This window comes from Podarcis erhardii, assembly GCF_964252035.2.
Source record: "Podarcis erhardii genome assembly, chromosome: 1".
Classification (NCBI taxonomy): domain Eukaryota; kingdom Metazoa; phylum Chordata; class Lepidosauria; order Squamata; family Lacertidae; genus Podarcis; species Podarcis erhardii.
The window spans coordinates 83,619,363-83,643,788 of record NC_138497.1 but is presented as its reverse complement, the minus strand read 5'-3'; the positions used below and the strand labels follow the sequence as shown (position 1 = coordinate 83,643,788).

The 24,426-nt window shown below is 44.4% G+C and overlaps 2 protein-coding genes across 5 annotated transcripts; one reads left to right on the top strand and one right to left on the bottom strand.

The window, feature by feature from the left end:
* Positions 1-190: 190 nt before the first annotated feature.
* On the top strand, positions 191-5,125 carry SELENOH (selenoprotein H). Its single transcript, XM_081878589.1, has 5 exons — positions 191-297; positions 1,131-1,283; positions 2,480-2,625; positions 4,185-4,313; positions 4,901-5,125. Exons 2-4 carry the CDS (start codon positions 1,135-1,137, stop codon positions 4,283-4,285), a joined length of 396 nt encoding a protein of 131 aa, XP_081734715.1. The 5' UTR covers positions 191-297; positions 1,131-1,134; the 3' UTR covers positions 4,286-4,313; positions 4,901-5,125.
* A 315-nt stretch (positions 5,126-5,440) lies between these two features.
* On the bottom strand, positions 5,441-17,736 carry BTBD18 (BTB domain containing 18). 4 transcript variants are annotated; one of them, XM_081878525.1, is made up of 3 exons: positions 17,543-17,736; positions 10,768-10,930; positions 5,441-9,585 (listed from the first exon to the last, which is right to left on the bottom strand). In XM_081878525.1, the coding sequence occupies exons 2-3, from the start codon at positions 10,892-10,894 to the stop codon at positions 7,577-7,579; spliced, it is 2,136 nt and encodes a 711-aa protein (XP_081734651.1). In that variant the 5' UTR covers positions 10,895-10,930; positions 17,543-17,736; the 3' UTR covers positions 5,441-7,576. The 4 variants fall into 4 exon arrangements, with proteins under 4 accessions (XP_081734651.1, XP_081734648.1, XP_081734650.1 ...); XM_081878522.1 differs by having other exon boundaries at positions 10,768-11,023; positions 17,551-17,736; XM_081878524.1 differs by having other exon boundaries at positions 10,768-10,988; positions 17,551-17,736.
* Between the last annotated feature and the right edge of the window lie 6,690 nt (positions 17,737-24,426).

Genomic DNA, 24,426 nt, shown 5'->3' with positions numbered 1-24,426 from the left:
GCGGCGGTTAAAAGTCCTGCGATTGCTATTCTTTCATCAAAACAAAAAAATTTGATAGCAAAGGCTGGCATCCTCAGAGGGCGTCCCATTTGCTGAACTGGCCAGCTAGGAGTCTGCTGCTTTGTGACTTTCCCGACTTTAGCGTTAATATTCCCGGGTCTCCCCTCCCATCATCGGCGCACGTGGTTGGTGCCACAGTGTCATTTCCTTTGTCGTCCTCTTGCTGCGCGCGGGCTGGAGCGCCGTTTGCAAGAAAGAAGAAAAGCCCCGGGAAATTGCTCGCTTGTGCAACGGTAGGAGTCTCTATCCAGAATTTTTGCAATCTGGCTCTCTTATCACTTTTGTTTCGGTCTCTCCAACGATGGGATACGCTTCGTGCTGTTTGGGTTCATCTTGCCTGCCGCTCTGGTTAACTGCTGTTGCTTTTTCCTCCTCTAGTTGGATTTTTTTGGCGCCCTTTTTTGGGGGGGGTCTATTTCTGCCGTTATCTTCGTTTCTTCGGGATAACCAGCTCTCCTAATACTTTTCTTTTAAATTTCAGTATTTATATGCCGCCCATTAACAGAAAAATTCTCTGGGCGGTTTGCAAGTACAGTAAAAGCTGCTTTTCACTTTCTCCCCAGGCCCCACCCTGTGTAACTAATTAAAAAGGTTTTTAAGAATATTGGTTTACAGGCTCGCATTCTCTTTGCTTGAAAGTGTGTACACGTAAATCAACCTCCATAGATTTTCCTGTGTTTTGCAAGAGAATTGATAACCCAATTTCTAAATGCTTAACACTTAAGCCTTTCTAGTGTCCTCCTTATGACATTAGGATACTGTATTTTACTTTGTCAGGATTGATACTATAATGTTCTTTGCAGAAAGGCTCAGTTTGCTTGCTTGCTTGCTTGCTTACTTGCATGCATGCATGCAGCATTTTGCATGCAGAAGATCTATCCTTCCCTTTGGACAATACTGAGGTAGATGCATCATAATCTGATTTGGTATAAGGCAGCAAAAGCAAACCAAAGGAGTTGCATCTTCTTGGCTGTTCCTCTTAGGAAGGCTGGCCACATGCATTGAGATGTGCAGCCCAGTGGGGCGAGTGGGGCATTATTTTTCCTACCCTCCTGTGTTTTCTTTTGTAGTAGAATGGCCCCCAAAGGGAGGAAGAGGAAGGCAGAGGCACCTCAGGCCAAGACTGCAACATCTGAAGGAGTGGAGATGAATGTTGCTGAGGAATCGCTCAAGAAACCGAAGAAGGATGAAGAATTGGGCTTTCGTGTGATCATTGAGCATTGGTGTGTACCTGCCCGTTACTTGCATCATCTGACTAAGGATGGTACCCCCATGGGTTGTTTCATGCATTTTGCTTTCTAGAAGGGATTCCTGGGTAGAGCTGGCTGCTGCCAGGGAGAAGAAAACTTGGGGTTGCACCCAGCACAATCCTAAAGTGAGCCAGTGTTGAATTTGCTCTGATAGTGGGTCCTTTTGCACAAGAAGTACCATAAGTGAACGACTTGCACCTGCAGATACAATTCCTAAGGACAGAAATAGTAATGGTATTTTTGTGACATTTCATTCATGAGAGGCAGTTCCACCAGCAGACCTGTTGCCCAGCATTGAAAGAGAGAGTGAAAACTGCTAGCACACTGATGGTATTGGATGCGACCCTTAAGTATATTAATTATTTTAGTTTTAATTGATTAAATCTACATACATTTGCATCTGAGGGGAGAAATGGTTCCAAAAGAAAGAGATACCTTTTTTGCTTTTGTTTTAAATAATGTATGTGTAGAAGTATTATTTCCTCCTTTTTCTTCATCTGGGAGGAAATAACTCTCTTTAGGTGTTGTTTGCCATCTGTGGCTGATTACTTATTTCTTTATAAGTAATTATTATATCACCCTTGAATCCAATTCCCTGGATGGTTTTTTAAAAAAGAGTAAAACCATTCAAATGTTCATACAAAAATAAACGCCCTAAAATTATAAATGTGGTATGACTAAAATTGCATCTACAGTTGCAAGTGACAATACAGTAGGCACCAAGCAAACTGGTATCAGAACTAGTATTAAAAGTTTAATTGGTCCGCAGATTTAATCACAGGTGGTGTATATGTGTGTATGTGTATATATATATATATATATATATATATATATATATATATATACACATACACACACACACACACACACATACATATACACACACACACACACACCAAATTTATAATTGATTATTTTTTAACTGAGTATTGCCACAGCTCTAGTAAGAACACATTTTTTGAACAGGAAATCTCATCCCTAAATGCTGCATCTCTCCTATGAAGTAGAAAACGGAATGGGAAGTTTGGGCTGAACTCTCTGAACACTGATGGGGTTGTGCTTTCTTCCACGTAGTCAAACCATTCATTGCTTTGGGCCTGTATGGGTTCAACAGAGACTTTCAAATCACAGTTCAGGTGGTTCTCTGAAAGCTTTTCTTCATTCCACAGTAAAAGCTGACGAGTCTATGGGCGCAGTGCCAATGCAGTCAGCGAGGCACTGCACCAGACCTTTCCTGACATCGTGGTGATGGTGAACCCTGAGAAACCGCGCAGGAATAGCTTTGAGGTTGCTTTGTGGAAAGAAGATGGCACCAGTAAGTGCTTTCAAGGGAGGCTTTTCAGTGAGAGACAGTAGGGACCTTCCTGGAGTTGCCGTATCTATTTGGGGTTAGTGATACACCAAATATAGCTTGGTAGAGAAACCTTCGGCAGTGAGTTCTTGGTGTAGTTTTCATCTGCCTAGAATATGTGTGACCGGATGTTCACAAATCCACTCACCAAGCCATAAGGGTGCCCAAGTACAAAAAGCAATTAGGCTGCCTTGTGCTCTTCTCCATATCCCACTGCAAATCAGAAAACACTCTGTATCTCTCCCCAGCTGTGGTTTGTGCCATAGAATTTGGGTGGGGGGGATGGCTGTGTGACCATAAATAGTAGCTGTGGTTCCCTGTATGTACGCATCAGAATATACATAACTAGAAATTTGAGGCTGAAACATCAGCAGCTGAACATCTTATTGCTGGGATCCCTAGTGTGACATCTGAGGGCACCACTTAGCACCAACCAAAATCCTCTGCTTCTCCTAATTTTTAATTAGTTTTAAATTTGAGGGTTGTGTGTTTTTTGTTAGGATGGGTTGCCTGTTTCGGGAGTGGGGTGAGGTGGTCAGATGTTTTATCTGTAGTCTTTGTCTGCTTCGGAATGTGTCTGATAATGTTGTAACTGTTTGGTGGCAGGATCTAATAATTGCCAGACCCCCCACCCCAGGTGAAATGGTTATTTTGTGGTGCCTGTGACAGTTTATTAGATTTGATGGATTCAGTAAATACTCCTCCAACCTTCAACAGTGACAGTACAGAGAGTGGGTGTGCTGGCATAAAAAGGAAACCAGATGTGGACAATACATGCCCACCAGATGTTGCTGAGCTAATCAGAGTGGCTGAAGTCTTAACAACATCTGGAAGGCCAGTTCCCCACCCCTGACTTACCTACTTCCAGGTCATTCTCTCTAGCGTATCAAAAAGCTGGGCTAGCTGAGGTTTCAACCAGATACCATAGCCATATTCTGAAGTTCCCCTTCCAGTTCTGTTGTGCTTTCTACCTGCTTATTTATCCCTTACTCCCCTTTGCTGCTGCAAGTCCAAGAAGCTAGTTGCTGCTGGAAGATGAGTGGGCAGGCAGTGCCAAGAGAGACTGAGAGTTCTCCAGAGGTGGCTTGCACAACTTCCAGCACTATTAGCTGCTCCAGTTATCACCTGGAGCCTTGCTCACAGGGTTTCTCTGAAGTGGAGCAGGATACTGGGCTGAATGTTTGGCAAGACCTACATAGCAGCTCTTTGATCAAGCTTTAGCCCAGTGGTCCGGTTAGATTCGGTTTCTCTTTCCACCACTCCACACACAAGCTCAGCTGTAGAACTGGCTCAACGTGTGAGATCTTGGGCAACTGGAGATGTAACTTGCTCAGCTACTGCTATGTCCAGTTATTTCTGAGAGCAACCAATAGTTTAATGAATGCACAGCCTACCTACAAGCCAGCAGAGGGACATGGCATCTTGGCTGCGTGCTTGTGGCTGACTGGAAGTAACACAATAGAAATGCTGCTGGTGAGTTGTCTTCTATCTTTATTGATTTTGTCTTTATTGGGTTTTTTTAGAGGTGGAGTTATGGAGCGGCCTCAAGAAAGGGCCACCACGGAAGCTCAAGTTTCCCGAACCAAACAAGGTGGTTGAAATGCTGAAGGGCAACCTAGAATAAAGCAAACAACTGGGCAGGATTACCAATGGTAGGTTTGTACAATGTAGCAGCCATATTTTCCGAGATCTGCTGGACATCAGTGCCTTATTGGACTGGCCTCACCACCACTCCAATTCCTGTGTAGTTTTAAATGATTACTGCCTGGAGCAAGAAATAGGACTAAAAGCTACTCTTTCTTTTGTGGTCTCTCTGTTGTTGTTGTCTCCCCCCCCCCCCCCGGGCTGGGTAGAGGATGAATTGGGAAGAAAGGCAAATTAACTGCTCCCATCATTAAGTCACATACTTCGAGGACTGCTCATCCATCCATCTGTCTTGTACACTATCACCTACAGCACAGGTTGGCAGTATGCAGCCACTGGCCTAATTACATATGGGTGTAGAGGTGGCAGCAAGGGAGGGGGAAAGGGTGCCCCCTCCCTTTCAGCTCTGGGAATCTTGGATCATAGCTGTGCTATCCATCTGTGCTGGCATCTCCTGAGAAAGGGAAGGAGGTGAAATCAAGAGCATACCCCCCCCCCCCCCCCGCAGCTACTCAGCATAGTATATGAATGGTGCATTAGCTTGCTTTCTACTGAGCAAGATCTGTGGCTAATGGCTGTCTGTCCTTGCATCTAGCACAGCCGATGAACACTTCGTCCTGTGTGAGAGGTGGAGCATCCATGATGGGATATGATTAAGTGGGGTAAATAATGAAACTCCAGTCGCATCTCTGAAGCTGCTGCCCCTCCTCCACGAAAGGAAGAACGTACCAGCTGCTTGTTTCCTGACCCCTTTACTGTTTTGTTTTGTTAGTCATTTGGGGATGGGCAAATATTGTTTTTCAATAAAGCTTTAACTGTTGCCATGCCTTATACTTTCTTAATTCTTATATATTTCTTAATTCTGTTCAGTTAGGACAGCATCTGGCTAGACAAACCTTAGTGCAGCATGTGCTACAGCTTCACTAAGGCCCCATCTACACTTCCACTTGTCCTGCTGTTTCCCCTGGAAAAAACCTGTCAATTGAGTTTTCTGCAGATTGATGTTTGTTCCAATTTGGCACTAAACAGGTTTTCCTGGGGAAAGCGGTGGGGCAAACATTTGTTTCTTTTCTACCAATGCTGCAACTAAACCATAAGCTGCCATAAGTTTAAACAAAATAAAGACAACTCAGGGGGGAATATAGGAACTTTAATTGAACAAAGTCACAACTCAACATTTCTTACGGCCTTTGTGCCATCTACTCTTCAGATTGTTTTCTGTACAATGAGAGCTTTGGGCTATCAAAAGGAAGTAGTTGGCACAGCGTCATGGAGGCATGGGTCACTGCACTTGAATACACCTCTCCTTGAATAAGCTGTAAACAAGGGAAATGGTTTGAATATAAAACAAGTGATTTAACCTGTTGTTAGACTTTGGAGAGCCATCTCTGTACAAAATAAAATAAAATCAGCAGGGCATGTAACTGTTTACTAAATCAGCTTCCACAGACGGTTAGCCAGCATTAATAGCCAGTGAAAGTGGTCGGTCCTATCGGAAGTAGTGAAAAGACAGCCTTGAAGGGGCTTTTAACATTTCCAGGCAGCTGCTCCAATAAATGCCCCGAGCTTTTGCAATGCAGCCCAAAGAGCACCCACTCAAAAGTACAGCAGATGCAGTGAGAGGCATCAGCAAAAGTCATGCTGCTGTTTCTAGCTCCAGTGTGACCTTTGTGATAAAGTGTTTGATGTGTGCACACAGCTGGTGGGAACAGTAGGCCACCACCCATGTCTTCTCCAGTGTTGTAAAGTCCCTTCTACTCCCAAGTTGTGCTGCTGGTGTAACTGTTCACCAGATTGGGTTTTAAGAGGGTGGGGCAGGGAGCAAGGCCTAAAAGTTGCTTTAGCTGCCTACCATTAAAAATTAAAATTAAAGCCACAAACAAACTATAAGTTTGAGTCACTGAGAACACAGTCACTCTCTGGTTACCCTAGAGTGCACAACTGACTTTGTTCACTGAATTGTGATACACACACTTCCTGTGTATTTAGAAAGCCCTTTTTGTTCACCTTGGGGCAGCTATACCCTCCTTATTGGGGGGGGGGACTGGTGGCCCTCCTGCTATAAATAGAACTGAAACAGACCGTGCTCATGTGCAGTTTTAGTGCATGAGAAAGACTTTCCCCACCATTAACATTTCCTTACTTTTTGACAGAACCACTGCTAGATGTTTCAGTTTTTTAGTTTCTAGCTTCTACCTATCCTATAAAGCAGACCAGGAATCCTGCCAGCCTGCACTGTACAGAAAACAGAGTTACAAACGTAACAGTCATGATTAGATAAGGCTGAGGGGGTGACGATAGTAAAATAACCCCGCCTACCATTTGGAATTCCGGGGGGGGGGCACTTTCCCCTCGGCACTCCAAAAGCACTGTAAGATACTACTAATGTATTTGTTTACCGCAGCCCCATCAAGGATTTTAAGTGTGGCACCAAAGTCTATCCCACACAGGGCCAGACTTTTATGAGACCTTGACATGGTGATGCTGCCCCTACTTTGAGGCACCCTCTCCTCTCCTCTCATGGCAGTGCGTGTTAGTTTTTTATTCTCCACCTTTTCAAGCAGGGCAGCCTGGCAATGGGGAGGCTCAGTTCAGCAGCTGAGTTCTCTGTCCTGGCAGGCGTCACAGGAAGGCTGACCTCGTCACCTGTGTCCATGAGGGAGTGGGTGGTCATGTGTGGGAGAGAGGCCATGGCATGCTGAAATCAGAAGTGCACTGCACTGGGCAAGCGAGAAAGCAAAACGAGGGGAGAGAGCTAAGTTAAAGGGTGCACTGCAGCTCACCAAGGAAGTCCATCAGTCCAGATGGTCCCAAGAGAGAGGTGACGGGGATGAGGCATGGCGTTGCTGCTTACTGTGTCACACACTCATCCCCAAGCAGGCTTCCCGCTTTCAGTTGGGAAGACATCTCAGCCAAATCTCAGTTCAGTTTAGGCCTGCAGCAGGCAGCCATGACGCTGAATGTCCCCCAAGGTCCCCACATACTTTGCATTTTGGGAGACTTGGATTAGCGGCTGCCCACCAGAGGCTTGAGGCTCCCCTTTAACCACAAGTGCTGTTGCCTCCATGATAAATACACCCAGGGAGAGGGATAATGAGCCAATGGCAATGGTAGCAAGTAGCAGCAATGCCCGATGGGATCCTATTGGCACCGAGGTGAGCAGGGTAGCAGTGGGCCCTTCTTAGCCTGACCAGCAGACCTTTTGACATCAGGCCTGACCCCTCACAGCCCCTGGGTAGTCAAGGCAAATCCTTCCCATGGTCTGCATTCACTAGTTCACAACATCCACCTCGGTTTCGGACACTGGAGAGGGGTCTGGCCTGACGCATTCGATGCTAACCAAGAGTTCGTCTACCCCACCGACATCTATCTCTTCCTCTTCCAAGCATGGAGGCACCTTATAGCCCAAGGGGTGTTGCAAAGGGCTCTTCTGCAATGTCTGAGCATGGAGCTGTGTTTCGACACCACAGATACCCACTTCATAGGACAAAAAACCCCGGTCTTCATTGTCTGCCAAAGTGATGGGCAAAGGATCACCAAGGTTTGCAGGCATATTCTCTGACAGGGACAGTTGATGCTGAGCTGTCCAATCATCCAGTTGGGGAGAAGCTGGTTTGTACCAGGTAAAACAGTCACTGCTGGTTTCAGACTTGACAAATGGAAAGTAGCTGGGAACAGGGTCTAGCAAGGGTCTCCCATTTGCTGAGCCATGAGCTTCTCTGCTGATCTTCATGTCAACAGCCTCCAGTTCCCCTTTTAGGAGACTGTTTTGGGTCTTGACCCACAAAGGACAGTCAGAGACTTCTGGAGAGCACATATCTTTTCTTTCAACTTCAGCACATTCTAGTGGACAGTCATTTGCTCCTGGTGCAGGCCATAAAATATTCATGCCTTCAGGAATAGTGGCCTGAGGCTCCTCAACAGCATCACCATCATCTGCCAGAAACATATCAAGCATGTGTTCCAACTCACCAGCTGAAACCAGCTTGTCATACTGCACATCCTCAGTCAGATGGTCTAGCAGAAACAGATCCAATTTATAAGGGTCTCCATCTTCCAAGGATACCTTGTTCTCAGCTTGTTCTCCCAGGTTCTTCTCATTAAGAGGTGGACTTTGTATTTTTGTTGGCAGACATCTAGTTGAGGTGACTGACTGTTGTGCATCTACTCCTTCCGGCTCAGGATACCTGGGCGGAGATCGAGAGCCCTCCTCTTTCACAGCACACATAGAGTTTGCTGGCCTGCTGGCCTGAGCTGAGGGAGATTCCTGCACCACCTCCCAGCAGCTGCCATTGATAACTTTTCTGAGCCTTACCCGGCCAATCTGCCCTGCATTTTGGGGACAGCTAACGCAAGGTTCACTGGCGTTGCGCTTTCTGCTCTTAGCAGCCTCTGGAGGGAGAGGCGGGCTCCAGAAACCATACAAATGGCTGTCTTCTGCTTCTTTCTGCTCACCTTTGATCGGAAGACTTTTCTGCCTCCAGTGACGTCTGCTGGACCTTGAGGGTTTGCTGGATTCCACAGTGTCTTTGATAGCACATGGTACAGGCAAAGGTGATGAGGGGAGCTTTGAGCGACTGAGCTTAATCTTTTTTGACTCTTGCAAGCTGGTTGTAGCTTGGCTATCACCAGTCCCATCCTGTGTCTGCAAACTGTCATGCTCATTATTGCCTAATATATTCTTTCCCATGCCTGTAAGACGTTTTTTAACTTTAGTTCTAAGGGGCTCGGCAGTAACTGCTGGATCTTTAGGCATCTGATCTTCATTCCCACTCGTCAATGCTTCTGGTTTTTCCTTCTTGACAGCTTTCTGGACAATGCTGCTATTGTTATCCATTTCCTTGGTGCATGGAACTTTCACTACAGTGTGCTGCATATTTGAAGACAGCCATGACGTCAAGGAACTACCACTGCAGGCAGGGGGAGACTGCAACAGCGTTAACTCTGGGATGGATAATGGACTAGATAGCTGTAGGCAATCCCGATTTAATCGAGGGCCCAGGGATTTTTTGACCAACTTTCCTCCCTCTAGATGAAGTGACTCCAGCTCTGACACCTGAAGCTGCCGTGCAGCTGCAAGAACATCCTGGGCTTCTTCCCGGGACACCTCCATCTCAGAGGTGTAGAGGAAATCCACCAGCTTACGTAAAGTCCCAATTTTCAGCCCCCGGATCTCTAGCACCACCTTGTGTCCTTTGGGGGGCATTTCTCGCTCCAAACGCTCTGTGAAGAAAGGGCTGCAGGCTGATAGAATGCAACAGTGAGCTGGAACAGCTTCCCCTGCAAACAACACAATTGTTAGCAGGTACTGTATCAACAAAGAAACCCAGATATTTGCCCCTCTCTGGACAGAAGTTGGTCCCAAAGTGTTCCAGCCCCTAAATAAACATTTTTCTTAAGATTCCCCAAGTGTTATCTCACGACTAATTATAGAGCTGTACTGTTTAATCCTTCTTACATACTGAGGCATATTATAGCATAAAACCATTTAGTTTTACGATCAGTCTGCTTATGAGTCTGTCTCAGCAGTTCATTTAAAACTGTTAAACTTATTTTCACAATTCCTTCTGGATATGATACAATTAAAATAAAGAACAGAATGGTTGGAAAAAATAAGTTATTTTAGCTCACCCTATTCTCTGCCCTCTCAGCTTTGAGGGCACTTAAGCACTAGCAAAAAGCAATTCACAGCATAAGATGTACTATACATTTTTATAAGCATACACAGACTTTTCCCAGTACACATATACTCTTGTTTGTTTCAACTGGGTTTGCTTAGGAGAAGTTCTCAGTGGATTTGTACTCACATTTGTTTGTGAGCAGGCATTTTACAAACAAAGAACAATTTGCTATCATAAAAACACCACTACACTGGAGAGGCACATGGTTAAGAACTCTAGGCATAATCCAGCCGAAGTTCAGCACTGCAAAGCCTTGATTTCAATGGGAGAGTTAAGCTGTCCTGGGACTGCAGAACAGAAGGGAAGCACACCTATCCAGTGACCAGCAGACCAAGTTTAATTGATGCCAACTGCTTTGGGAGAGAAAACCAGTGGTGGCTCAGGTTTGCATGCAAAAAGTCCCTTCAATCCATGGCTGCTGCTGTTAGTTAAGTTTAGACACTACTGAGTTAAATGGACCAATGGGTTCTACTCATTGCAAGAAAGCTGCCTACATTTCTAAAGGACCTATGACACTGAGGACAGGCTCTGGGAAATCCATCTATCACATCCAATAGGTCATAAACATAATTAATTAATTCTTGCTGATGTTTCCTTTTTGGTAACCATGCAGTCTAAGCTTGAAAAATACTTGAAATTTCTAGGAGTCACTGTCAAAATTCTAGGTGCTGGATCCTTAAAGCAGAAGTGCTGGCCAGGAATTTCCAGGCACCTGGGAATTCCCAACTCTGTTAGGAAGCAAAGCACCCTTAACTTAAACCCTCCCAGCTTTAAGTATTACCTTCTGCTTGTAGGACAACATCACAAAATAAGTCAGCTCTCTGTTGCCGATGGAGCTGCAGGAACACCATACGGAGAAGGCGGGAATTCCGATACAGAATCTTGGGATTCGCAGCTGGAGGGCTCATGGCAGCAGAATTTCCACTTTGTCAGGCACCAGATTTCTGTGGGGTAGACACAGTTCTGAGGATGCAGCTATCATGTCTATGAACCTAAAGTCATCTTGGAAGAAAGACCCAATGAATTCAATGGGACTCCTAAGAAAGAATGCACAAAATAAAAAATACTAGTGGTAATGCCTGAAAATAAGGCTGCAGCCTGAGGCACAAGATACAGTGGTGCCCCGCAAGACGAACGCCTCGCAAGACGGAAAACCCGCTAGACGAAAGGGTTTTCTGTTTTGGAGGCGCTTCGCAAGACGAATTTCCCTATGGGCTTGCTTCGCAAGACGACAGCCCATAGGGAAATCTCCGGGACAGTGGGGAAGCGCAGCTCGTCTTCCCCGCTGTCCTCGGACCTCCTCCGAAGCCTGGCGGCGGGGCGGGGACACCTCCTCCCGCCGCCGGGCTTCGGAAGGATGTCCCGAAGCCGAGCGGCGAGGCGGGAAAGTCTCCCCCCGCCGCCCGGCATCGGAACGATGTCCCGAAGCCGGGCGGCGGGGCGGGAAAGTCTCCCCCCGCCGCCGGGCTCCGGAAGGATGTCCCGAAGCCGGGCGGCGGGGCGGGAAAGTCTCCCCCCGCCGCCGGGCTCCGGAAGGATGTCCCGAAGCCGGGCGGCGGGGCGGGAAAGTCTCCCCCCGCCGCCCGGCATCGGAACGATGTCCCGAAGCCGGGCGGCGGGGCGGGAAAGTCTCCCCCCGCCGCCCGGCATCGGGGCATCGTCCCGATGCCGGGCGGCGGGGCAGGAACGCCTCCCCCCGCCGCCCGGCTTCGGGGCATCGTCCCGATGCCGGGCGGCGGGGCGGGAACGCCTCCCCCTGCCGCCCGGCTTCGGGGGATCGTCCCGATGCCGGGCGGCGGGGCGAGAAAGCCTCCCCCCGCCGCCTGGCATCGGAACGATGTCCCGAAGCTGGGCGGCGGGGCCGCGAAGCCTGGGCGCGCTGGCAACTCTCCGCAAGGAGCGCTCCCGCTGCTTGCGGAGAGGTCCGCGAAGCCTGTCCTGGACCTCTTCTGAAGGCAGGCGGGGGGCAAAAGTCTTTGTCCCCCCTGCTTGCCTTCCCAGGGGCTTTTAAATCGCCCGGACAGAAGAGGTCGGGGGAAGGCGGTTTCCATAGGAACGCATTAATTGATTTTCAATGCATTCCTATGGAAAACCGTGCATCGCAAGACGAAAAACTCGCAAGACGAAGAGACTTGCGGAACGAATTAATTTCGTCTTGCGAGGCACCACTGTATAGCTATGCAAGTTTTCCTTCATGTAATTCTGCTGAAGAATATTCTTAAACTGCAGCACTTTCCCCCATCATACTGTCAGCAATCCCCAAGACTTATTTTAGCTTTACTTCAGTGAATAAATACATTGTGTTTAAGATTTTCCAATATGCCCAAATGGTCAGGAATGAAGTAGAAGAACTTGTGAACTGTTAATACCTGTGTTCTTCTTCTCTTGCAACAGTGACCATATCAGTTGCTCAAGCAATACTGCAAACCTTTTCATACCCCATTCTGAGGCAAATGACTTCGGACACACAGATTGTCAATTTCAATTTTTAAAATACACAGTAAACAAGTCAGTTCAAAAATTAAAATATTAATAGATTTTAAGCAGAACTCTATCATTCCATAGCAGTCTACAGGGTTAGGTGTGTTGCACCTTACTATGGAAAAAATTCAAACACTGTCTGAAATCTACGTTTGGGTGGGGGGAGAGTGCTGATCTCCCAAAAATTCAGGGACCATTTAAAACTGTGTTTCCCAACCTGTGGGCTGTGGTCGCAAAGCCTGTTCAAGTGGGTTGCAGGCTTTATAAGTAAACCCCAAATAATTTCTGCTTTTAATCCTTAACTGATATGAATACCACTTACAGCTTTTTGTTCTGTTGGTACATTACACCGCTGTGTGGACAGACACTTGTACCTGAACATTAGAAAAGCTCCAGTCATGCATTTTAACACTTGGGAACCACAGTCTGGCAGCAGATCTGGTAAAAGTTCACCACAAGGTGCTCCCTGTAAAAGCACCTCGTGCCAAAGTTACACTGGACCAGCCAACAAGATCTGTTAATAGTTAAGCCAAAGGTGATTTGACATTTGCTTAGTCAAAATAAGAAATAATATCTGTGCCCTATGTATTAATAACCGTTTAGAGGAGTTTTCTTACAATCAAGCAGTATATTTGGGAAATAAATAAAATAATAAATAATAATAATCATCAGACTGGGTATGCTCACATCACCACTTACTCTACATCCAATGCGCTCCCCACTGCCAACTCCGGAAGCCAAATTCACACAACCTTAGCCACCATCTATATCAATCCTGTTGTTCCTTGACAAATACTGCTGTTGGATGTGTTTTTATTCAGACTAGCTGCCATCCAATTAGCAAACTGGATGCAGAGTAAACTGCAATGTGAAAAGACACTAGTAGTCATCACATGAGTGCAGATGAGCATGGAAGGTGAACGTGTAATGCACAGGAGTTCCATAGGGGTTGTAGGGGAAAGGAAACCATAAAGGTCACATGAAGGCATATCCATGCAAATGACCTCACTGAGTTTCAAGCTACTAATGTGAACATACATTAGTACATGTGTGACAACCATCAAATGCCTCACTGGCCAACTTGTTGGCCAAATACAAGCCACTACTACGTGCTAAAATGAACTTTATCGTGAATATTAAAAATATTAATACTCCATTGTATTTAATACTACTTGTGTAACCATATGTTTCTAGAATAACATTTTATAGCTTATGAAGCAATTTTGTACAATCAGATGGCTGGTGTTCTTAACATTCCCATAAACAATACTGTGAATAACTTTGGAAGTTTTATAAATATTGCAACAAATTCCACATAATAGCAGCATTAAGTAAACGTTTACTTGGATGTCCCAGGTAGCAGTTATAAAATAGGCAAACTTGAAATAAAAATGCATGAAACCAACAGCTGACAAAGACATGGCATCCAAAATTCATTTGATAATAAAACAATGGGTCACTATACCAAGTAAATATGGACTTGTGGATCGCCTAACCCCTTATGTAAAAATATATTATTCCTTGCTGTTTTGGTATAACATACATTTTACCCTGGAACAAGCGCAAAAAAAAACCAAAAAAAAAAAAACCTGAGAATTTAATTAACAAAACAATAACCCTGTTTTGCCAGATTAAATTAAACAAGGTATATATAATATAGTAATAATAATTTATTGTTTATACCCCGCCCATCTGGCTGGGTTTCCCCAGCCACTCTGGGCAGCTTCCAACAAAACATTAAAATACAATAATTCATCATATATTAAAAGCTTCCCTAAACAGGGCTGCCTTCAGATGTCTTCTAAAAGTTGAATAGTTGTTTATTTCCTTGACATCTGATGGGAGGGTGTTCCACAGGGTGGGCCCCACTACCAAGAAGGCTCTCTGCCTGGTTCCCTGTAACTTTGCTTCTCACAGTGAGGGAACCGCCAGAAGGCCCTCGGAACTGGACCTCAGTGAACGATGGGAGTGAAGACGCTCCTTCAGGTATACAGGACCAAGGCAGTTTAGGGCTTTAAAAGTCAGCACCAACACTAGGGCTTTAAAGGTCAGCACAAACTGAATTGTGCTCAGAAACTTACTGGGAGCCAATGTAGGTCTTTGAAGACCAGTGTTATGTGGTCTTGTGGCTAAGAATTCACCATTTCCACAAAGGACAGGAATTTATAAAAAATGGTAAATAAGGGAGTGAAATCACTCTTTAAACTGTATAAAAGCATAATATTTCAACTGGAAATCAGAAAAAAGTTTGCAAAAAACAAAACACATCAAATTTTGTTACAGTCTCCATATGACATCAAATTAAGCCAAAAACAAACCATTTTTCAAACTGATGAGTATCTTAATCTGAAGAATTAGTCATCAGAAATTTTCTGTTCCTTTAAGTCATCAGAAGTTGCCCCAGGTGTAAATGGATCACCTTTCACAGAAAATGTCTCTCTTAATATGCCTTACTATGTTACTCCCAGCTGTATATCAGCACTGATCCTCCTGCAGCAACCTCAACTGGTAACCCATTATTTAGTTTGCATGCAAAAGAACATCAGCTGGTTGATGTTGGTCCTATATCCAAGATTTAAAAGACCAGTATGACACAAATATGCCTTCTTGAAGTATTTCTTCAACAGTGGCCAACTAGATGCCTCTGGAAACTCAAGCAGGACATGATGCCAGTATCTCTTTCCTCTTGCTGCTATCCAGCAACAGCGTTCAGTAGCATAATACTTGCTTCTGAACCACAGGCTGGGTGGGTGGGTGGGTGCGCGCGCACACACACACACACATAGCTATCATTACTAGTAGCCAAAGGAAATCTCATCCAGTTTTCTAATCCCCTTTTAAAGCCATCTAAACTAGTCGCTAACTCGTTTTATAGCAATAAATTCTATACACTAATTGTGCACCACATGAAACAAGTCTCTCTTTTGCCAATCCTGCATCATCTGCCAGTTTCATCAGCTGCTAACAGTCATGGTATATTGCTGATGTTATGAGCTGATACTCCATGATTCTACAATGCTCTGTTATGTAAAAGGAATAAAAACTTCTAAATCCGCTTTCTCTCCCTTAGCAATAATGCTATAGACCTGTCACAGCTGACTACATCATTTCTTACTTCAAAACTAAAATCCCCAAATATTGTAACTTTTCTTCATAAGGAAGGTGCTTCACTCCCATGGTTGTTTCGGCTGTGCTTTCATGCAACTTCTCCATAGAATCAGAGTTGGGAGGGACCATGAAAGTCATCAAACCCAACCTGCAATGCAGGAAACTTTTGCCCAACATGGGGCACAAACCACGACCCTAAGATTAAGAGTCTCATGTTCTACCAGCTGAGCTATCCGGTGCCACAATATCCTTTCTCAGTTGGGGAAACCAGAACTTTGCCATCTCCTATCTTTTCATAAGCTATTAAGTAGATCTAAGACAGAGGTCAGCACACTTTTTCAGCAGGGGGCAGGTCCACTGCCCCTCAGACCTTGTGGAGGGCTGGACTATATGGGGGGGGGGAATGAATGAATTTCTGTGCCCCACAAATAACCCAGAGATGCATTTTAAATAAAAGGACACATTCTACTCATGTAAAAACACACTGATTCCTGGAGCGTCTGCGGTCTGGATTTAGAAGGCTATTGGGCCGGATCCGGCCCCCGGGCCTTAGTTTCCCAACCATGATCTAGGTGATAGTTTTACAATTACGCAGGTCAAGTCACACATTCTCTGTGTGTCTCCTTCAGAAGTCCAGAGGGTGGTAGCAAGAGAACTAGCTGTTTTTGGTGGCAACCTTGTGGAATCATATCCCCAACCAAGGAAAGCTTTCCTAGTGCCAACACTGATAACTTTTTGGTGCCAGATGAAAACATTTTTACTCTTGTAGACATGTAGGTGGATTTACTGTTGTGGATCTTACAAGTATTTTAGCTGGAATCTTGCTGGTTATCATTGTGTTTTAAAGTGAAAGGGTATTTACCATATGTTATTTCATCTTATTGTGGATTATGTATATAATTTAAGGCAGACAGGAAAGCAGCAACCCAGTCCCAGCTGAGAAACTTCCACATGGAGGGGTTTGAGTACATATTAGTATGCCTAATACCCAACTCCTAACAAGATCACACCCTCTGACTCTGCATTCATGCAAAATACCTGCTCTTTCTCCCCATGGCACCACACAAACACCAACATGAAGCAGAATCCTTAGCTTTAAACAAATACACATCAAAGGGTAACCAAAATCTACCTTTGCTCCAATCCTGATTGTGAGAACAAGGGAACTGCTAAACTGTGTTTAGAATTTCAGCCTTAGTATAGATTGGTTACTACTTTACAAACGTACCTAGGAGTAAATCCCACTTCCCTCAATGCAAGTTATTTCTGGGTAGACATGCATAGGATTGTACTGCAAGCAATCTTGAGTACACACCCTAATTGTTGTTCTGGGTAGAGTTCCAATGTCTTTAACAGCTAACAGGCCAAAATTCAACAGGGCAAGTTTCTACCTGCACCTATGTGCCAAAATTAAGGCAAAAGCCTGTGTTCTGCAAGTAAGCTTTCTACCCACTCAGCAAAAATAAGTGACTATCAGAAAAAGAACAGCAGCTAATTTTCTACCCAAAAAGCTTCATTCAGCTTCTATTTAGGATACCAGTTTCATTTTAAACTATCCTAAACAGATAATTTTAAACTGTTTTACCCCCCAGGCCAGTAGTATCTGGTTTTATTTCATTGTAATTCTATATGTCAAGTGGCGATATTTTTGTTACACTGCTGTGTATTAAAAATGGATTTCACCTTTCCACCGCCTTGGGCCTTCAAGGCAACGAGGGCTGCAGACGCCCTACACATCTGAAGCCCGTTTCCCCACCGCTCAAAGAATTCTGGGGGCTGTAGTCCCAGCAACCCTTAATCTGCGGGGCCCAGAATTATTCAAGGGGGAAGAACGCGCTTCGAAATGTGCCTTTTTAAAGGTATATCCCCAACCGGTAAGGAAGGCGCCACGAGGAACCAACTTCCATCAAGAGTGGCAGGTATGGGGCATACATATTACAATCAAACAGAAGACGAAACCTACAAACCAACCAACCGTTGAGAGCCTCCTGTCCCTGAGGAAACGTCGACTCGCTTCCCCCCTCGACGCCCCACCCCAGGCCCACGGAAAGAGGCCGAGAGCCCTCAGTGGCGCCTGCCCTGCACTCCCCGGGGAGCCGCCCGGCCCCTTCCTCCGCGGCAGAATTGGCCACCGGCGGGTGTCCGTCAGCAGTCGGAGCCTCTCGGCGTGGCACTGCAGCGGCCGCTGGGAGCCACTTCCCGGCAGGAGCTGCCTTCCTCGCGCCACGCCGCCCGCGCGAGGCTCCCTGCAGAAAAGGGCGCCGAGTGGCAGAAACAGCCCTTTCATTGGCTGAGGGCCCCTGGGTGGGAGGGGCCGGCTTTCGGCAGGACGAAACGAGGTCCCTAAAACATATAGACCCCTCTTAATAAAGAGGGAAGGGGGTGCGGAGGTTGCCAAGGCACTTTGGGCTGCGCCTGGTTATGGGGTGGTTGTACTTCCAAAGTTTGGGCAAGCATGGCACGGAACGTGGGAAGGGGAGCAGAAGCGGGGTCACACACGCAGAGCTTCCTTCCAGATTCTTTCAAGGGCCCGCCATTACTCCTAATTATTGGCCACGACCCACCCGCTGGCTCCTGTCCTTTCTCTCGCTGCCTCTGTTTCTCTCCTTCACGGCTGCCTGAAATGCCTGCTTCTAGCCAAGGGTTTGGGGAGTTGCACTGATAACCGATGAGCCAAAGAGGCTGGATGAGGCCCAGGAGTTGCCAGTTGTTTGACCCCACCTGCCTTCATTCAAAATAGTAGGTCAGAAGTTGCATCGCGAAGAGGCAGCCATGTGCTTGTCATGCAGGACCACCGCCCCACCTGCCCAAAGCAACAGCAACCCTGGAGAGAAAAGAAAGGAATGTCCGTCAGATTTATAAGGCCACTCTCCTTAATGTATTGCTGCATTCAGGCTGCCATCATAAACATACTTGCTAGCAAGCGAGCCCTGTTGAACACAGTGGGATTTACTTATGAGTAGACATGCATAAGGTGAAAACACAATGGAAGCTTATGAGGAATCTTAAGAGTTTCACACACTCAAGGATGTGTTCTTAGGGATTTGAATTCCTTACATTTAATATACTCTGTTTTTTACGCGAAGGCCCTTTCCTTTAGTTTATCCATAAACGAGAGATGTGATACAAAGGTGACATGATTTCCTCATACTTTTCTTCCTTTAAGCTAGTGGCAAATGCTTTCCACTAAGCATAAAAATCAGTAGGTATTCATTTCCTCCTAGCCTGTACTACCCAGGATATCATCCAGTTTAATGAGAGTTTATGACTGCCAGCTAAACACTTGTTGCACTGAGCTAATCTCTAGCTATGCATGCAAGACTCGAGTCCAGGAAGAAAGTAGTTGTAGAGAACGCCCAAAAGACTCTCAGTCCATTGCTTTGCAGATGCATGCATAAGAAGCCCACTGGAATACATGGGTTTAGATGCCTCTCTGCAGAGAATAGGAATGTAACTTAGGCAGTAATAACCGGGTAGTTCAGGGCTGTTTCCCCTATTGCAGATTAGTGAATACATTGGTGAACTGAGCATACCTCTTTGTTTCAGTGTGTGTACATGGGCATAGCCAGGGGGGCACCTGCCCCCTGTCAAGTAAAACAATAACTAACTGACCAATCACTTCGGTTTTGCCCCCCAACAAAAATCCTGGCTGTGCTCATGTGTGTGTATCTGAAAAGCTAGCTTCAAATGTGTACTTGCATCACATCTTATAGGAAACACTGCATGTACTCCTCATACATAATTTGTGATATGGTCCTAAACAGGGCCAGATCCAGCTTTGAGGTGCCTCTGGACAATATGTCCACTGTTGGTCCCCTTCTCCATTGTGGGCATAGCTGGTTGCTGTGACAGTGCACCAAGCAGCATCTGATGAATGTGTCCGGCTACTCTCTAGTTTACCACAGTGCCCCAGAATGATGCTAGATCAGGTGCATTGTGGGAAATGAACAGGGTGGCTAGGTCCAGCCACTTGGGGCTGCTTGGAGCATCCCCCCACCCCAATTAAGGGAGTTGGAACAGTGTAAACATCAGTAGTGGTATGACTGCTACCCAAGGATGCCAGCTACTGATGCCAGCCTAGGTCCTTAAGTTTTTTCTTCCTGTTCATTTTCACTTTTATCAAATATTGTGCCACACTAATTGATCAAATAATCTGAAGCAAGGGGACCACCTCTTGAATAAACACTAAAATAGAACAGATTTTTTTTTCACTTTTTGTGACTTCATTTAATTTATACCACATTGGGCGAAGATTAGTCATTTGTAACTGTTGTGCTGTTGGTCTGTTTATAAAAATGGTTGATGTGTCAAAATATAGCTTTTTAATGAGGATATCAAGATATTGTGAAAAGTCATTACCTTCAGAAATGGCACTAACCAATGTACAAGCAAGATTTTATAAGGCAAATTTGTAAGGTAAATAGCTCTGCTGGAGAAGCTTGATTTTTTCAAATATTTTAATTTTAATGTATTCGTTATGATTAATAGTTACTTATAAAAACTGTAATTGGTATAATGGAATTTTAAGCTGAGCTATGTAAAGTTATGGGCTGTACTTAATCATTATTTTATTCATTGAGTCAACTGACAAGTTTTAATGAAATTGATTCTCACTGATTTATGCTTAATTAATTTTGCTTTACTTCTCATCTCATCTAATATATAATATCCCTCTCCCCTGCTTTATATTATGACCTGAAAAACGTGAAATAAAATGAATAAAAATCCAGACTCTTCTGTGTGTGGTATTCCAGAATAACCAATATGGTTTCATTCCCTAGTTATGCTTATGTCACTGTTTAGGTTTATGTCACATACTCAGTTATGCTTTGAGATGCTGGATATATTTATTGTATAATATTTTTTAATATTACTTATTTTTATTGACATTGTTCTTAGCCATCTTGAAGATATTTTGGAATAGCAGGTACAGGGTAAAAATATGTTAATACGTATTAATATGTTAATACATGCATGTTTACATCATTCAGTGATATTTACTTTCTGCTGCCTCACATTACAAGAATGGCAGTGAAATCAGAGCGGCCAGAGTATAGGCTACACTTAGATCAGGCTTCCTGAACTTCGGCCCTCCAGATGTTTTGAGACTACAATTCCCATCATCCCTGACCACTGGTCCTGCTAGCTAGGGATCATGGGAGTTGTAGGCCAAAAACATCTGGAGGGCCGAGGTTGAGGAAGCCTGACTTAGATTATCATACCGCGCTAGGAAACCTGTGGCCCTTTAAATGTTTCTAGGCTACAGCTCCCATCATCCCTGCCCATTAGCTATGCTGGCAGGGGCTGATAGGAGTTGCAATCCAAAACCATCTTGGAGGGCTATGGGTTCCCCTTCCCTGTTTTCAAAAGGTCAGCCATCATAAAGGCCAGCTTGCAAATTACAAGGAAGGGTGATAGAGAAAGTAGAAGTGACTCACACATCTCTTCATGCATCAGGGTATTATGCAAGGGTATATGTGCTCAATATCACATCTTGATTTAACCATATATTTGGAAAGTTTTGAAAGAAGGAAGAGGTGGCCTGCAATTTGGACATGTGTTACTGTATTCATAACAGCAGCTCCATGAGTCAACAGCATGAGAGCCAAGCAACTCACACTATCACATCCCTTTTGTGGCTTCCCCGTGGGAATATACCAGAGGTGGTTATACTCAGAAATAGCCAGCAATACCCAATCTGATTGCAGTGTTAACAAAGCTCAGACCGCAAAAGAAATGGGAAACATTTTAGTCCAAATGGAACAGGAAGAAGATAGAAGATAGAATACTTCAGATGTGATTTTTATAGATAGATAGATAGATAGATAGATAGATAGATAGATAGATAGATAGGTGCCAGCACCCAAAATCTGATTCACGCGCTTAAAGCCTGCGGAAAACAGGGCTGAGCAGTCTGCCCATCAGCTGGCGAGTGAAAGGTTCAATTCTGCTCAGTTTGAGTGCATGAGGGAATCCCCTGCAGGGAACTCATTCACCCCAAAACTGCAGCAAATGACACTGAACTCTGCCCATCCTGCTTGCTATCTTCCTCCACCACCCAACTGTCAATTGTCTGTTGTCGGGATTTCATCAGATGAGTTGACTGCTGTTTGAAACGCAGGCATTAGCAAGTGGTTATATATAAATCACTTGACTTAAAATACACTGAAGTGATTTAGCAGTCTTAAAAACAACAACATTTAAATTCAGATGCAGACTGGGTTAAAAGAAACTCCACTTAAAAGGCTTGCTGGGAAAGGAAGGTCTTCAACAGCCATTGAGGAGTGCTATTTTTAATGCAAATAAGCGTAGAGGGAATTTTCAATTTCATGTACTGTGTCTGCCCCTTGGTGCAGATGTAGTATATATTGCTTTGTTGTTAATTTTGCTGTCTGGTCTTTGACTGCAATAAAGATTGATTGATGAAGCAATACAACAGCCATTGAAAAGACAGAAGACAGTAAAGATGGCACCTGTTTGATATAACAGAGGAAGGCGTTCCCAGAATGGACTTTTCGGTGATATATCTGCAAGAGGTGCTCTCCTGTAGAATTTAGTGATTGGCTACATAAGGGGTATATATCCGTTTCAGATATCCTAGTCCAAAGCTGTGCAGGGCTTTGTAAACCAGGGCCACCTCAGGCACTAGATATTTATGCTGTGAACAGCTTCACCTGTTGATTTCTGCCTAGCAAAGATACAAGAGCAGATCATGCGATTTTTCCTACTTAATTAGTAGTTTAAGCTACCTTGTGTGCTCATAACTAGAGCAGTCTCATCAAATTTATGAGCACTCTTTTCTCACCAGGAGAGTGTTGATTCTTCGTATCACATACTTCTACCGTGCTTGTAGTAAGCGCTTGCAAAAAAATCTGGTTGCTCATCTGACCTTATATATCTGCACTGACGTGTATATTCTGTATGTACCTAAGAGCGTCTCTGATTCCAAAGGTTAAGTATGGACAAAGTCGACACTCAAATGAGGAAAACTATGCACTGAAGTGGCACAGATGATCCAAAAGGTGGCGCACTTCCTTACTCGTTACCCCTTGAGGCAAGGATTGCGGAACATTGTTGTCTAAATTCTTTATGGCCATTAGTGGTTGCTACATAGTTTGACTGTTTTCTCATAAAGGTAGAAAGGTGAACTGTGCCACCACGATTGATTTTTGATTCGTAACAGTTGTACGGGTCTCAAAGTGGGTACGGCACATGATGGAAAGCCAAGCTGGGCAACTTAAATTCTATGAAAGTAACCACAAAACTGTAGCATGTGTCCCAGAGCAAAACGACTAGCTAACTAGTCCGTCTGGATATATTATGGGATAAAGCTGTTTGCCATATGGTAGTGGCTTGTATGCAGTGTGTGTAGTATTCAGTCATGCAGGGAGCTAATCTTTGGCATCTGGCGGTGATGTGGTGAAAGGAATTTTAGCAAACTCTCAGTGCCACACACTCCTGATCAGCTGCCATTGTCTCAGTGCATGGACAGGTGACGGTATTCCCATTTGACTACTTGGTAAAAGATCATCTATAGCCACCCCAAGTTTAACTGTAGCCTGGTGATTGTAATACATTAAGTTCTAACCAATGTTAGTTCTACTCAAAGTAGATCTGCTGATAATCATGGGCATGGACAAATTAGGCCCTTTCATTTCAGTGAGTCTACTCTGAGTATAACTTAGTTAGATACAACCCGTTGTTATGATTTGATTATGTCCAAAATGTAGCTAGATGTTGCAGCCACAGTTTCACGTGATCACTAAATGCACTGCCTTGGAGAATTCTGATTATCTGTCAAGGCCCCAGCAAGCAGTGTAATATATATGAGCCTTGGGGACCCTTTCACCCCATTCTATTATTCCCTGCTCTCAGAAACTAAACAAGTAATACAAAATTGAAATTTCACAGTAAGAAAGTTTGCAAACTTGATGATGTTTCCTGTTTTTCTGAGCTGCTGGAGTGATACTTAAAAGAAGAAGTCTGAAGAAGTGTGCATGCACACGAAAGCTCATACCAAGAACTGACTTAGTTGGTCTTTAAGGTGCTACTGGAAGGAATTTGTTTTGTTTTAAAAGAAGAAGATGCTTCTGTCTGTTTCCCCATATACATAGTCATTGTGCTTCAGATATGTCACGGTACTAGGAAATATAAAACAAGACAAAGCTTCATTAAGTTGGTTTGAGAAATTCATGACTATGACATTGGCGCAATATCCAGTGTGTGTTGAAATAATAATATTAAAAACTGATGTATTCATTTATAACAAAATATTTATATACTGTTACTCATAAAAAAGCAAAGCAGATTACAGTCATCATAAGTAAAACCACAAACAAAAACCATACAAAAATCAGAGATCACCTAACTACAAAATGTGCCTCTATTCAGTGTTGCTTCTGCTCATGACCAAGCAACTACAGAAGGCACAGTTTCCAAAAAGAGCTTGAAGCCTTACATGTTGTTTAGAATATAACCAGTGATACGGAGTACTTGCAGCACGAGTAAGTCCAGCACGGAAAAACTGACATGTATAAACCCTAATTAACACTCAAACATCATTTCCAGCACAGCTGAGCACAACATAGAGAACTAAGAGAACAAAGTGGCTTACGTCATCCTTTGGTGTCCACCATTTCTATTGTGGAGAGATTGGAGGGGTGCCCAGGGAACTGGATTTCCCCTCTATTCACAACCAGCCTCACTGCCTAAGCAACCCAAACAGTTGCTCAGAGAAACAATGTCTTAAACCTTCACATTTAAGGAACATTACTACACCTGATTTATGCCTTAACCAACTAAGTTTCAAAATTAAGTAAAGGACACAAGGTTTGGAGGAAAAGGTACAAGA